General features: G+C 33.2%; 2 protein-coding genes across 5 annotated transcripts in view; one reads left to right on the top strand and one right to left on the bottom strand.

Annotated features, from left to right (window-relative positions):
• The window catches only part of Ctl2 (Choline transporter-like 2), a 73373-nt gene extending 66633 nt beyond the window's left edge, over positions 1-6740 (top strand). For all 4 annotated transcript variants that reach the window (XM_074116442.1, XM_074116424.1, XM_074116433.1 and 1 more), the window contains 4 exons: positions 1720-2015; positions 3927-4218; positions 6211-6421; positions 6524-6740. In XM_074116442.1, the coding sequence (XP_073972543.1) occupies positions 1720-2015; positions 3927-4218; positions 6211-6421; positions 6524-6624 (900 nt within the window). In that variant the 3' untranslated portion in view covers positions 6625-6740. The remainder of the gene's footprint in view (positions 1-1719; positions 2016-3926; positions 4219-6210; positions 6422-6523) is intronic.
• Positions 6741-7487: 747 nt separating this feature from the next.
• Positions 7488-16603, bottom strand: part of LOC141448236 (uncharacterized) — a 31031-nt gene continuing 21915 nt past the window's right edge. The window contains exons 7-10 of the mRNA XM_074116463.1: positions 13700-13867; positions 11838-12005; positions 10693-10857; positions 7488-7670 (exon numbers count right to left, since the gene is read on the bottom strand). Of these exons, the coding sequence (XP_073972564.1) occupies positions 7525-7670; positions 10693-10857; positions 11838-12005; positions 13700-13867 (647 nt within the window). The 3' untranslated portion in view covers positions 7488-7524. The remainder of the gene's footprint in view (positions 7671-10692; positions 10858-11837; positions 12006-13699; positions 13868-16603) is intronic.

Below are 16603 nucleotides of genomic sequence, written 5' to 3'. Positions count from 1 at the left end.
TAAATCGGTTCACACGTCAATAATTTGAACTATTGCAGTACACCCCTTAGGAGTTGAAATGCCAAGTAGAAAAAACACTAACTTACTGGCAAACTATCGCTTAATTTCATCATAATAAAAGGACTTTTTGGGGAAGCATTACGTCCCAGAACTCCTTCTTAATAAAGTCCACTTTCATGAAAGTCATTTCAAGTTTCACAGCTAGTATCCAAAAATTTTCATTTTGATTGCGCCATTTTTTCCAATTGGATCTCTTAGCATTTTAGTAACTGGATCTTTATCTAGAGCTTGATATTTATTGTTTATGCAACTGATTATCATTCTTCTAAAATGTTACTTTGAGATAAACAAAACCACCTATGGAAATATCTAGGAACATAAGCTTTTTGCTCTCAAAGTTGATACATAAATGTCTCGTTTTCTTTAAATCTCAAAACTATTAACTGCTAGCGTTCTACGCTTCCCAAAAATTACAAATGTAATGTACGGAAACGTGTACATTCTGCAGTTTTAACGAATTGATTTGGACTGTTATGCAACACCTCAGATTTAATTTCTAAATCTTAACATCGGCAACATAACCTCCATTTTTAATAATTAATTTTTCCATTCAAAATTAGGGAGGTTTCGAAAATGTGTGGCCCAATATACTTTTTTGTGCATCATTTTGTAACAAAAGTAATCTTACAGCTGTACTAAGATCTGTTACAGTCTTACAAAAGACGAGTTGTTTTTATTTGGACCGATTCCTCGCCAATTTGAAACTTTATGCTACGTGAAACTTTATTTATTTATTTTATTTATTTACTCTGTTTATGCCGTTAGGCATACAGAGGGAGTTGGCTACATATGGAGAATTACATAAAATAATACTTTTGTTATAATTATACAAAATTAATTAAAGTAAAAATAAAAATAAATTGAAATTAGAACACTTTCCTTACCTAACAAAATAGTAGTATGTTACTTATGTACATGAATTAAAACAAGTAAACAAAAAACAGAAAAACAAGCAAAAAAGCAGAATTACAAATAAAGAGAAAGAGAGAGACAGGAGATTTCTTGAAGTTACAATAATAAACCAATAACATTAAGATAATAAAGAATTTCTCAACTTAAAACTTTCGGTACAAAACAAGTATATATCTTTTATTTTCTCTTCCGACGTATTAATAGAAAAACTTAATAATGAAATAAATTTATCGTAGTCTGGGGTTGCAGAAAAATGTTTTTCTAAATATTTAGTCCTGTGTGATGATGAGGCCGGGCAATTAAATAAAAAGTGAAATAAGTCATTTGGTGCTTGTAATTGGCAGAGAGGACAAGTTAAATCTGCATCAAATTGATAGCACTGGTTATTAAAATGTATGCGACACATTTTTTTGTTATAAAGTCGCAACTGCACTATCAACCTAAGCTTGCTTATATGCTACGTGAAACTGTAAATTCTTATCGATATAAGAATTCATCCTGGTATTTAGAGGAGATTTTTTTTTTTTAAATTTCATCCAAAATTAATGAACTGCAAATTTAAGACCTTCATACATGGAAAAAAAGGAATCTATAAAAGTTGAATAATATTTTACGAAAATAAAACAAAATGAATACATTCATCGATCCATGTGAAGACTAAAGGGCTGGTATCACGTAATAAAGAATTACTGGTATTTAACTAGAAACTAAGTGTTTTATTATTTATTAAAAGTTTGTGTATTTCAGAATTTGAATAACGGTGATATATGTGATCCAAAGTTATTCCAACAATGGTGCCATAATCAGAATTCTCCTGGAGCTCCTTGTACTTCAGCCGGTTGTCGATTTTATAAGATGGAATCCGATTCTGTTATTACATATTTACATTTATTTAACGCTTTTGGCTTCTTCTGGGGCATTTGGTTCGTTTCCGGCCTATCAGATCTGATTCTTGCTGGCACCTTTGCCAAATGGTACTGGACATTTGATAAAAGAAGAGTGCCTTTTTTCGCTGTGACTGAAGCAACTGCAAGAACGTTAAGGTACGTTGTGGTTAACGTCAAGTGAGATTAACTTAATAGTTTTGTTCTTTCTTAAATTTTATTTGCATTAGTTAACTATATTAAAAACTAGGCGGGCGTATTTGATCATAGCGCGAAGATGTTCTTGGTCTGATAAAAAAATAAATTATGTCGGCCCTGGAGAGAACGTGTTTATTAAAATAATATAAGCAAAATTCTTCCAAAAGTGAGCATTCTCCCAGGAAATGATACAAATCTTTTGGGTGAGAATTGCGAAGTTGACATCTCCAGCTCCGAATTGCTTTTCAAATCATGGTCTGAAATTTAGGAATAAAAGTTTGCCTCTTAGCTTGAGCAAGCAGCTCGTTTCAGTTAAATTAAGATCATGTAATCAGGAGGTCGGTAACCTGGTCCTTGTATTCGCTTAACGAAACCCTGTATTAAAGGAATCGGTCTGAGGCGATCGTCTGACTCAGATTGTTCTAGACGAATTGGTCTAATCATAGACTTGAGAGCAGGAAAGAGAGCCGTCACGCCACTTTGAGAGGCAGTGTTTGTACCAATAAGCTCTTTCCTTAATCACCTCGACCGCCAACTTCCTAGCTAACCTGAATTCCGGATAAGAAAGTATCTTCAGACAGTTCTTGAGTTGTAGAAGAAGTGTAAAAAAACTCGAGTAGCTTCACAGCTGATTCTATTGCCAACATGTAATTAATAGTGGACGATGGTAGGGAAAATAATTTCCTGATGTAAAACATTTCTGAAACTTTTCCAGCAAGTTGTACGACTGAAAACCCCACGCCTGATTCGCCTACTCAGCACACGACTGCACTCTGTTAAACCCTGTTAAAGATCGGTATTTAGAACTTAAGGAACATTTCTGTTCAGATTGAAGTTCCACCAAACACTTTTTTGTTTGTTTGTTTTTTGTTTTTGCTTGGGATATTAATATATGTATGGATGTATTCCTTAAATGAGTTGAGCAAAATCGATATTTAGAATTGAAAGAGATCAAAAATATAAATTAGCAGATCTTAGCTGCAAACAGCTTATTATCACCGTAATAACTAAGTCTGTAAATAAAGAGAAAAAAAATCAATCTTAAAATTTATCCTGTTTGAACATAGCAAATAGAAAGATTCAATCGCTTCCTTTAATAAATTAGAAAACTTTCTGAAACATGAAACACAATTTTCATGAACAATAGTGATAAACAACGTCAAATATTTACTTTATTTGCGGTTCTTGAACGATTCCAGTACAAGTAGAAGGGTCCGGTTTATCCGAGGTGTGATATCACTTAAGCCTAGGAAAACTAGATTCCAGGCAGAGCGAATTGCAATACATTTGACCAGCTGAGAATATAAGAGAAAATTTTTGAAAAAGATGTTTTCCCGGATCATTAACTACTGTTGTCATTAGCGGTTTTTTTTTTTTGTATATAGATAACTAAAAAACATAAGGAAATAGAATAAAGTAAATTTATTGTAAAATTCGTATTTAATTGACAGATTATTCGCCCTGTGGTATTTAACTTGCTGAAATAGTTTTGGTCACAAGTTTGTTTGTAGATTAGGTGGGTTTAGAAAATCAGCCTTTTGGATTGACGTAGTCTGGAAACGGTTATTAAAAAAATATTGAAGCCGAATGTGAAAATAGCCTTAGTTTCCATGGTGTTTCTAATTCTTGTCAAGAAATGTTGTAGCGTAAGGGTTAATCAAATTGATACTGCATCTGACGCAGATATTATTATATTTAAATCAAATGTCACTTGAGTAGAGTGTGTGTATATTGTGTGAGTGATTTGAGCTTTCTACAGCAATTTCCTTACTTGTTTAAAAGTTGTTTTATTCTTTATATAGTATTCTTTATCCTTATAAAAACGAATTCAATTTCGAAATTTAATTGGTTGAAATTTTAAACTTGTTCCAGATACCATTTGGGTACAGTCGCTTTGGGCTCACTGATTATTTCAATTTGTTCATTTATCCGAGCCATTATTGAATACACAGAAAAAAAAGTAAAAGCTTACGAGAATTCCATAATGAAAGCATTTTTTTGTTGCCTTAAATGCTTCTTCTGGTGTTTAGAGAAATTTCTACGCTTTATCAATAAAAATGCGTACATTATGTGCGCTATACATGGCCGAAATTTTTGTATTTCTGCAAAAGATGCTTTTAATTTACTGATGAGAAATTTTCTAAGAGTGGTTGTATTAGATAAGGTAAATTAAAAATTTATTATTGCACAACAGGCAGCTATTTCGATTTTACATCTATCTTAATAAATTAAAACTCTAGTGTGGACACTTACATTACTTACTATTATTATTGTATTCGAGGTTCTAACTGGTTTCATTTTTTCGAATACCTAATTTTGAAAACTTTACTAGATTGCAAATCTGCAGTTAATGCGGTTAATGTGTTTACATATTACTCTGAAATGACACTTCTAACATCCTTCAACTCTCCTCAGGACGACCTAAACAATATTTTCATAAAAGAATTATTGAAACATAAATTACCTTGTACATACGAAGTTTACGTTACGAAGAATGCAGGATTAATCAGAAAAGACTCAGAAAACTGAAAAATCTAAGAAAAAGATTGAAAAGATAAAAATTGGATGGAAAATAAAATAGAATTTTAATTCTCAGGGCAGCGTCCTAGGTCCTATTCTTTACTCCTTGTATACAGCAGACATACCTCAACATCCAAATACTATCCTCTCCACCTTTGCTGACGATACTGCTATCTTATCTCCACATTCCGATCCTCTTATCGCTACACGAACTCTACAAACACACATCAACCACTTACAGGACTGGCTTTTCAAATGGAGAATCAAAACCAACGTTACGAAGTCTAAGTTTATAGTATTTACTCTCAGACGGAAAATCCTACCTCCTGTCATCTTGAACCAAACTCCTATACCAGCTGTGGACAAAGTACGCTACCTTGGACTGCACCTAGACAAACGGTTGACATGGAATCCCCATACTAGACTGAAAAGACAAGAAACTAACCAACGCTACAAACTTCTCGCCAGACTACTTGACAAACGTTCGAAACTTAACCTACATAACAAAAGACTCTTATATCTAATGTTACTGCGACCCATTTGGTCATACGGCATCGAAGTATGGGGATCGACTAAGCGTTCCAACTCACTACGCCTCCAGACATTACAGTCAAAAATACTTCGAAAACTTCTTAACGCTCCGTTCTATGTATCTAACCTCACTATCCATAATGACCTCAAAATTCCTTTCATTACAGATCTTGCTAACACTCGTTTTCTCAAATTTCATTCCACTACAGCAGCTCATCCTAACCCTCTCATAGAACACCTATCTTCCTCCACATTACCAGGTAATCCTCTAAGGAGATTGAAGAGAAGATGGCCTCGTGATCTTCTCTTATCTTAAGCACGTTACTGGAGTGGCACCACTGGGTGCCTTCTCCAATCATGATTTCCCGTTGTTTCTTTTCCCTTTCACCGTATTTGCTTGTTGCAACAACTGTTGCAGTGGTAAATTGCAATAAAAGATTTAAAAAAAAAAACAAAAAAACCACACATTTAACCCTTCTTACACATGATTCAGGATATCATAATATTATATGAACTTTTAGCTCGAAATTTATTTGATCTCTTTGACCCATTTTATTTTTTAGGAAAAGTGGGTGAAAAAACTATCTAAGTTGGATTGGGTTTTTTCAACGTTACGATTTTTCGTAACGATCGACCCCCTCTACAACTGTCCTATTGAAAACTTTACTAGATTGCAAATCTGCAGTTAATGCGGTTAATGTGTTTACATATTACTCTGAAATGACACTTCTAACATCCTTCAACTCTCCTCAGGACTGAAGGGTATTATTTGAACTTGGACGAACGTATATTAGCATCATTTTGGTTGAAAAGTTTTTTTAGATGAAATGATTTCATTTGGGGCCCAGAAAAAAGCTGTAACACAACGCGTCCTTCAACAGAATCACTTAAGTACAACTGACATTATAATATTGATCTGTCTTTTTAGTATGCTATGTTTGAAGTTTTCTAAGCTTTTGTCGCAGAACGTTTTAGTTAGTAAAAAATTAGAATATCGCGAAAAAAGTAAGTGCTCACACCAATATTGTTTTATTATTACAGTAATGTGTTTTTTAAAATTAAAATTTAATAAATTTCACTCTATAAAAATTACTTTTTATTTCAGGTCACTGATTTCTTGTTCTTCATTGGAAAAGTAGTTATAACTGGGGTTGTAGTAGCTGGAGCATATTTTTTAGTTTTCCAAAGAAATACGTTGAACCTTCACTTCGAAGGAGCAGTTCCTTTGTTGGCGATTGCGGTTTGTTCTTACCTTATTGCAGCTACATTTTTTGGCGTGTATTCGATGGCAGTTGATACCCTTTTCTTATGTTTTCGTAAGTTATAGTTAAGACATAAAATATAAACCACCTTAAATTTTATAACAATTATATTTGATTTAGTGATTGAATGTAAAACCTGAACTTTTAATTTTTTAGTTGAAGACTGCGAAAGGAATGATGGGTCAGTTGAAAGACCTTATTTCATGTCAAAAAATTTGAGACAAATTCTAGGAAAAAGAAATAAGGAGCAAAATTAAGTTTTGCAATATGTCATTCAAATTACTGAAAAAATGGTTACTGATATGCCAAAGTTTTTAATGTGTACCAATATTTATAATTATTTTGTTAATAATATATTTTTCTAAAATTATTATTTCTGTCTTATTACTTCTTTCCATTTCCAAATTCATCAACATTTTGGAAGTAATGAGTTAAATTTAGGTGGTGAACTATTTTAAGAATTAGATTAAGTCAACTAAGTCTAAGATTGTAAAATATATAAACTTATGTATGTACTAAGTAATTTTATAAAAAACTTGGATTCTACCAAAAATACGAAACAAAAAAATGCATAAAAATCTGTTTCTTGCGTAATAAAATCCATTAGGATTTTTTACTTGAAGTTAAATGCTCACTCTTTTGTCCAAGAATGATCCTGCAAAAGAGATGCTGAATGAGTGCTTTATTTCTAATTACATACATTTCATTTTGATTTTATGAACTCTGTTGTTTAATTATTTATTTATTTTATTTATTTTTTTATTTTTATTAGGTTCAATTTTATAATATGTTACGATAATGATCATCATTAATAAATGATTAATTTATTTAATGAACCTTTCGGTTTTTTATTTAAATTATTATTATAATTAACAATTTATAGGGAAGCATGGGTAATAGGGTTTCGAAGTAATATTGAGTTACTGTTTTGGCATTACAGTGAAGCTTCTTTAAAGGTTTTAGCTTCTGTACTGTTTTTGGGTTCAATATTTTTAACTTTGGGATGGGAAAATTACAGTACTAAAATATCGTTTCTGAGTTCATAAAAAAATGGTAATGTGAAATATGTAAATGAGTTATGACTCTCTTAAATGTCATTTACTCGAGACATATATAAAAATTAACTTTTCAAACAAGTTTCATTTTTATTTTGGCAATTAAATACAAGTAGTGGACAGTAAAAAATTTATATCTTTGGCAATAAATCTTCCCTTAAACTCTTCATACAGTTTACTTACAGCTTCCTGATACAATTTCGGATTGCAAGCATCTTCAAGTACATACACATGAAATACATTCAATCCTGAAACAAATTTATTGTAGGATTACTTCTAGTTCTAGTACTGTTATCGCTTAATAAAGAAAACATTGAATAGCTTCTGTTCAGAATAATGAAAGCGTGAAATTTGCTTCTCTTTGTGCTTAGACAAAATCTTTTACTAACTGGATTTCTAGCTTTATTTACTCGCGTTTAAGTTTTAATATTAGGTCAATTGAAAGAAATGTTGAAAATATCGCTTATTAACTCGTTTAACTAATACAATTAGTATATAAAATATATATTACAATAATAAAATAGATAATTTGTACTATATATTAATTAAACCCAAAATTGGCAGGTGATTCTTTTTTCTTTCTTTTTAATTCTGCCCCTTATACCCAAATTGCGACATACTGCCCTAATTGAAGGTGCAATATTCGATCTTCAAGTAAGAAAATGTAGCTTAGCATGAGTTAAGTGAATCCTATAGTGGTATTGACTGTAGCAACCCTTGTTATCCCTTTAGAACCATAATGCAGTTCCACTATTCGTCCGATGGCCTAGCCAAGAGGAGATGAAGTCTTTCTTCATAGGTACTGTGGAGTCTATGGACCATTTTTCAGTTATCAGTCCTGAGTTTACAACTCTAAAATATTTTAAATGAAGTTCCTAATTGGTCGTAAAATAGGATATGTTTGATATTCAGTTGTTTAAGGTGCCATTTAACAGGCTAAACTCCAGAAGGTATAAAATGCCAGGGTATTCTTTTAGCCTCACTGAATGCTAATGCCTTACTAAATGCTGAACTTTGATGCTAATGAATTATGCAAATGCTGTAATACATTATTTGCTCAGACGAAGTTGGTAGCGTTGTCATCGTAGAAATCGTACATTGTTACTCGCTTAGCGATCATCATTTGTTCCAAATCCTCCCAAAACATATTAAAAAATCTGAACCTAATTCTAAATGGACACCTTTCGTACAATACAAACAAATAATATAACAAAACCTTATCTGTCGGAGATCGCCATTGTGCCTCTCGTTTATATAAAAATGTACGGCAATAATCAATCCCACAATGTTCAAATGGCGGGAATGCCATAAGAAGGTTGCCCACGAAATGTTGAATAGAAGAGGAACAATTTTCCAAAAAGTTAAGCAATCTCTTCTTATCGTGTGTCAAGTTAGAGTGCCCATCTCCAATTTTTTTTTGGAGATTTTTGCATATCGATCGTGCCGCAAAACGGAGAGTTTTTTTTACATAATAATACCCATTTATTGTAGCAGATTCTTTTACAATAGCTTTTTATATCCGAGGTTAAAAGTGACTTCATGAGAACACTTGCAGTTACTCATAATGTCAGAGTGCTGAAGGTTCGCTTACAAGATATAAAATAGACATTTATTAATGACTGTCAGTTCGGCAGTAAATACAAAATATAAGCTATGAAGAATAGGTGTCAAAATTGAAGTCATAGACTCAGCACCCAACACTGTCCTGATTTTTAAAACCATCCATATAAAAGTAATATAATTAAAACTCTAATAAATGAGGGACCTTGTCTGAAAAAAAGGGTCATAATTGCATGTTATGAGGTAAATATCTATCGAATTGGTGAAAAGAAGACGTGTATTAGAAAGTGGTCATACTTGCTCGTGTCGAGGTACCAAGTAAGAAAAAAATGATAACGGTTTATTGGAAAAAATTAAAATTATTACATTGAAATGGAAATGAAAAGATTAGATGGAAACTGGAATTTGGTAGCATAGGCTATTTGTGTGCTTGGATTTTTTTTTTTAAATAAAAGTTTGTAATTTGTTTTTAAATTATTTGAAACTTTTCAAATAATCAGCTAAGTAATAATCTCAATTACTAACACATCTTTCCATTATTAAGTTGCTTTATCTATATACAAACACACTGTATTCACTACCTTCTCCATATTCAGTCAACACGTTCAATAAAAGTGTTAATAATTAGATAATAATAATAGAAAGTGGTAGTAGTAAACAAACCTGAATGTGTGAGAAAAAACTCACAATTATTTTAGTTGCTCTTACTGTTCGGTCGTGACCGGGGACCTTCGGCAAATGTGGCTAGCTTCCGATTCGCGCGTGTCAGCCTCGCGCCTGCGCGCGTACTAATGTACGCATCCGCCTTAATTTCCTTCTATTTCTTATCGCTTATTACTAAGTTATTATTTTACACCTTTTTTGTTTACTCAAACCTTCTATCTATCTCAACTTGTTGTTTTCGTTTCTTATGCCTAAATACGTCACTGTCTATAGCTTCTATTTTCTTTCACCGTTTTGTCTTGTGTTATTCCATACATCTGAAACCCTTTGCCCCACTACTTCCTTTTGGACCATGTGGTCACTTTTCCTGCCAGCACAGTTCTCTGTGGGGCATAGCATCATACGTTTCTTTGCTGCTTACTTTTGGTGTTCTTACCGCTTCACTTCCGCTGACACCTAGCAGTTCGCATCATCCGCATCTAAACGCATCTCCAAATTATCGCTTCACGCATATTCATCCGCATCCAGTGCATCTACTTGCACTATTATCTTTCCTTCATCCGCATCTAGTACATTGATTGCACTATTACCCGCCACTCATCCGCATCTAGTGCACTTATTGCACTATTCTCCTTCACTCTTCCGCTTACATCACTTCCACTTCCATTACGCCTCTCTGAGCCGGAGCCCAAATATTGCCTACCTTTCTCAGAGTTCAACGCACACACACTCACACAAACACATACACACGCTTCCACTCCACAGCTTCCTTTCCTTCTCATCGCTTCTCAGGCGCCTTGTCAACATACCTCACGCACACCGCTTCTTGCACCAGAGGTAAGTACCTTCCTCTTTTCTTCTCTACACTTATTCATTCTTTCATTGTCCTTGTTTAATATTATTTCTTACAGCACCCCTTTGGGCACCTATCGCGCGTATTTACTAGCCCCCGCATCTGGGTATAGGCGTATTCGCGCGCCTATACTTACATTTCAAATATTTTCTGTGCTAGATATTATGTTCAATAAAAAAAAAAGTTTTACTAACGTAAATTATTTGTAACGATGAAACTACATAGTTCATTCACGGTATCCAACGTATCAAATGGACCTCGATATTCAAATTTTTCTAAATGGTACAAATTTGTGATACACTTACAGATGGTAACATCAACTTTCTCATTGGAATGCCAAATGTGCAAATTCAACCTTCCTAAAAAAATTATTACTCTAAAATATCGAATTAATAATTTAATAACACCTAATAATTTTTGAATTAACGCATGAATTAAAGTTTAATTTAATGCTAAGTTTTCCATTATTAAACTCTAAAATTGTAATAACTTTAGATCTTCTAATTTCTTTATTTTGTTTTTTAATTAAATTTGCAATTAGCAACATTTATAGTGTGTTTTAGTGCAGAGTGGATTGTACATAGTCCAGAAGAGTGTTCATTCGACTATTTACGTTGGTTTTGTCGCTTGTGTTGAGTTTAGAGAGATTTCAGAATGTGGTTCACAGAGATTGGAGATAGCACTTAACGACTGAGGTAAAGTTATACGCGGATTTGCTGTTGTTTATCTTTATTCTCCTTTATAGAACCATGGTTCGTGGATGTCGAACTGGGCTCAGTTGGCACTTTAGGAATGCAGCTTATGGAATAAGATGGTCATATTGTTTACTGCTAAAAAATTGTTGTTTTGGTAGGTGAAGAAAGTTAGCAGTAGCAGAGTGTCATTGGATGAAAAGCAGAGAAAGTGGAGTCTAAGGTAAATGGGTAGTAGAGATCTATAAGGTAGAAAGAACTTTTGCGAGTATGGCTTTGAGTAAGATCTTGATGTCACATTTTGATGAATGCCTAAGAATTTTATAGATAATGATGATGGTAGAATGTTTTTTGGCTGATTATTAGTAGCTTCTGAAGTACTTTTCCGAGGGTAAAGAGGTCAGTTATCTCAGTGGGATTTTGATCGTAGGATCATACAAATGAAAGTGACGTTTTAGAGGATAGGAAGTATTAAGTTCTCAGGGTTGAATTCTTTGTTTTTGTTTTTTTTTTCAAATTGGATGAAAGGCATTTTTACTAAAGTTAGACTAAGTTTTATTGTTCTATTGTTACTAAGTTTTACTAAGAAGGTGTAAAGAATTAAAGTGTATTTTACGATTATTTTAAGTCTTTCAAGAAATACTTACTTATTCGGTAACAAAAATATGTAATTAACATCTTAATGGTGCATCCAAAATACCAACAATTCAAATGTTCTATTTCAACATGCGAAATAGAAGAATCCATATAAAAACTTACGAGAGGTATTGTTGGAAATACAATTGTTTTGATATAATCATAATATGGTATGCAGCCTGAAGTGAGAAACATATTTATTTAATTTTATCAACTTTATTTCTATAACAGAGCAGAATAAAAAAGAAACAGACTTTTAAATCATAATGATGATTGGCGCAAAAATATCGATGTATGCAAATCGATTTTGAAACCGCATGCGTGGCATTCCTTGGGTTAATGCTTGAGAATATACACCTTAACTTGAGAGATATGTCGCGATTCGCATTAACTAAACAGTTAAAACTTTTTATAGACTTATTCTTTTAAGAAAGTATTGCATAAATTGTTGCAAAGATTTTGTTTACGTTTTTTTCTTCATTTACTGGAATGAAGTTTTGAGAACTGAAGTAGAGTGGATAGTTTGTCTATAACGACAGGACACTGTCCGGTAATCGGCCGTCCACTATAATGTTTTTCTCCGAATTTAACTTGAGGTACGTTTAAATATTATATACTTCCTAACTTCCTAAAAGAAAGAACTATCTGAATTTAAGTTTCGCTTATTGTTAAATTAATCTTTGGCACGTAAAAGAAAAGCCGGTAGTGATTTCATCGTATGCTTTCACTATCAACGAAAAAGTTATACATTTTCTTAAAAGTTATATTTTCAATATAAACAGAGCATTTTTATGGAGTCTAGTGGCAAAAGTTAAACTTCTTAAATAGTTCTAATAAATGCCGCTAGATTGCATTGTCATGCTCTTTCCTTATGGAAAATAATGCAATACTTCTTTTTTACTTTACTATTTTTTTTTTTTTTTTTTTTTTTGGCGCATCAACAGCTGAGGTTATCAGCGCCCGGAGCTTTTTCCAGTGCACTGCCGGCCTCCGGACAGTGTTCTCTCGTTACAGACAACACTGTCCATCACCGGACAGTGAGCTGTAAGAAGCTCCTAGGAAGAGAAAATATTCCATTTTCCCTCATGTCCTTAAACACCTGCTACCATTCACACCAGGTCACATTCTCATTGGAGACACACATATGCTGACCGTCAGATTTGAAAATTTCTTCTTGAATAGATGTAGAGGAGTTTCCATATGGGCTATATTTTTCGGCAATTTGGGGATAGATTGTCAAAGGAATATCTGTCTCTCCTACAACCTACAGAACACTTCTTTTTTTTCGAACTGCAACAATTTTCAAAAGCCTGCTGCTTGTTACACCTAGGATTATTTGTTTAGTTTGAAATGATTTAGAATTTCTAAATCTTCTTCACCAATAAGTTAAGAAAAAACACATCGAAACCAAGCCGGATGAGAAGTATTTTAAAACCATAAATTTTCTAGACATCATCTAATATCAAATGAAGATAAATTAAAGCAGAAATTGATTTGATGAATTAAATTAATAACCAATGACTTGCCTTGTTATCATTGATACTTGTTGTTGAGTTACCTTTTTCAATGGAGGCACTTCACGCGTACGCAATCAAGATCAAGCAAGCGACCAAGCAACATCAAGAAAATTAGGAAAGAAATTAGAGTGGAAGAAAGCATTTCAGTGTCTTGCTGGTACGCCATACAATATTCAAATCTATGTCGTGCCTCAAAATTTAACTCTCAATCAAGTACTGTAAAATGCAATGATTATGCAAATCCGTGTTCTATTTTCATCAAACCACCAACCAATTACTACATAGCATTAACAATCTTACCGAAGTATCAAAATTGATATGGTCATTTACTTTTATATGATAATGAGAACACTTACTAAAGATTAGATGGACATTCAACTTGGGACATAATGATGTTGCCACAAACCAGGTTTCTTTTGTTATAACTTGATTGGTAACTTTAGGAAGGTCTTTTGGAGTACACAATAAATAAAGTTCTTCCAATCTGCCGTTAAGAATACTAGCTATCTGACATAATTTTCTTCCTGTAATTATATATCAGTGTAATTTATCTATTTGCTAAAAAAATAAACTACATGAATGTCTTAAGGCGAAGTAGTTCCCTTAGGCTACGAAATAAACACTATTAAAAACTAAAATTTTAAAAATTCTTCTTAATAATTGATTACAAACTTATTCTTTAGGATCGCTGTCTTTAAACGATTTGGCATCGTGTCTTTTGCATCCCTGACTGATTTCGGACTTCTATCCATCATGGGAAGTTGGTTTATCAATTTGATGCACAGAATTATGTTTCCGACTTCTCACTTCTGACTTTTTGTCATTCCTTGGTACTCCAGGTGATTAATTCATAGTCGTCGAGGACTTCAACGCAAAACACCCAATATTTGGTGCAGGGTAAATATTCCAAAGAGTATTTAGCTTTAAAGAGTGGTAATAATAATAATTTATTTCTACGAATAAAGTAGTAATTGTAGTAACTTTTCTCAGGGAATCGGAATGACAAAAAGCCAGCAAGTTTGAGACGGAAACATAATTCTGAACAACAAATTGATTAATGTACCTCTAATGAAATTCCGCTAAAATCTGGGCAACGGTCCGGGCCATTGTAGGAGAAAACATTGTTAATTCTACTTCAACAGTTGATAAATGGTTCGAGTTTTTCCAAAAATGATTTGAGTGAAAGAAAACTAAAGAGATGTTCAGAAATAGAGATGAAAATGATTTAGAAAGGAGATGCATTAGATAACTTTAATTATCGTGGTACTTCCAACAGAATTGAAAAGATGGATATTTAGGAGACATTCGAGAAATTGTCTCGAAAATCTGTTTGTTCTTGCATCGATTATCGCTAATCAATTAAAACTAAGTAACCTTTGTTCAGAATGTCCGCAGATTTTCTACTTAGTGTAAGACATACTAAGAAATCTAGAAGAAAGCTTTAAAATAATAAAAATCGCGTTTTGAGTCTATGAATCAAGAATTTTCCTGTACGAAACTTTCCTGAAGGAGTACTTTAGGGAGAATCCCTCAGCCCCTTATTGTTCTATCTTTATCCGATTAAAATGTAGAAATGTACGTTTAAAAGTTAGCGTTTATCGTTCTTGAGAGGAATTACTTTGAACATATGTATTAGGTACCCAATTAGTACCCACAAAGGGGTTGGTTGGGGAGGTATCTAAGTACTTGAAAAAACTCTGAATACTTCTTCATACTTTACAGAATGGATTTTTAGAATTTTTAAGAAAGGTTTTAACAATTATTTCTAAAGTTAGAAGGATAATTATGGAAATATTTTCATATTACTTTTACTTAAAGCATTACAAATAATTGGGTTTAGGATTTTGGGAAATGTATGAAATTGACGTGAAATGTACGTTTCATTCTTGTTTTGCAAATAATTTTATGAATAACAGTATGAACCATTTCAAGTCACATGCATTCAAACGTCCAAATTAGAAATTGAATAACAATTAATACAATTTGGACGAAAGAATATAACCTAAAACAAAATAAAACTAAATAAGTATAAAATATAAAATAATCAGTGAATTAAAGAAAGCTGCTGAACGTTCCTAATAATAAACTAAAGAATTAGGATACAGATTAAAGGAAAGAGTAAAAAGAAATAAAATTAAAGAACCTAAAAGAATATAGAGCAAATTAAATGTTGAACCAGACAAATTGAACAAAAGGGACCATCTTAATTATAAAGCATATGAAAAAATGAAATTTAAACAGTAACGATATACTCAATACGAGGGTCGTTTGAAAAGTCCGTGCAAAAATAAAAACTACTTAATTTTTTGGGGTAAACCTTTTTTATTTTTCAACATAGTCTCCTTTTAGGCTTATACACTTCGTCCAACGCTGCTCTAGTTTGTTGATCCCTTCCGAATAATAGGATTTGTCCAAGTCTGAAAAATAGCCATTCGTTTCTGCAATCACCTCCTCGTTTGAATAAAATCTTTTTCCCGCCAGCCATTTCTTCATATTGGGGAACAAATAGTAGTCCGAGGGAGCCAAGTCTGGAGAATAGGGGGGATGTGACACGAGTTGGAACCCTATTTCCATTAATTTTGCGACCACAACTGCTGAGGTGTGAGCTGGTGCGTTGTCGTGATGGAAAAGGACTTTTTTGTGGGCCAATCGTGGGCGTTTTTCTCGCAGCTCGGTTTTCAAACGGTCCAATAACGATGAATAATATGCACCTGTAATAGTTTTACCCTTTTCCAGATAGTCGTTGAGGATTATTCCTTGCGAATCCCAAAATACAGTCGCCATAATCTTTCCGGCCGAAGGAACGGTCTTCGCCTTTTTTGGCGCAGATTCCCCCTTGGTAACCCATCGTTTAGATTGTTCTTTGATCTCAGGAGTGTAGTGATGTATCCATTTTTCATCCACAGTGACGAAACGACGCTTAAAGTCCTGCGGATTCTTCTGGAACAGCTGCAAACCGTCCTTGCAACACTTCACACGATTTCGTTTTTGGTCAAGCGTAAGTAAATCACTCGACTTCCTTGATTCAAACGAATGCCAAACACAAAGAAATAGACCGATCTGGCTGAAACTTGGTGTGTGTTCTTCCAAGAGATGCTACTAACTAAACATAACCTCGATACGCGCCAGTTGTGCTATCTCTCTGACTTTGCACGGACTTTTCAAACGACCCTCGTAAAAGAAATTTAATGTTATGAATATTTTAATAATAGAGTAAATTAGAAACTACATTAATTGGATTCTAACTAAAACCTGAAAAC

This window comes from Rhodnius prolixus, unplaced genomic scaffold (genome assembly GCF_049639745.1).
Source record: "Rhodnius prolixus isolate KJV_2025 unplaced genomic scaffold, Rpr scaffold_1, whole genome shotgun sequence".
Lineage (NCBI taxonomy): Eukaryota > Metazoa > Arthropoda > Insecta > Hemiptera > Reduviidae > Rhodnius > Rhodnius prolixus.
Note: the sequence above shows the minus strand (reverse complement) of the source record. Positions and strands in the feature narration are given on the sequence as shown.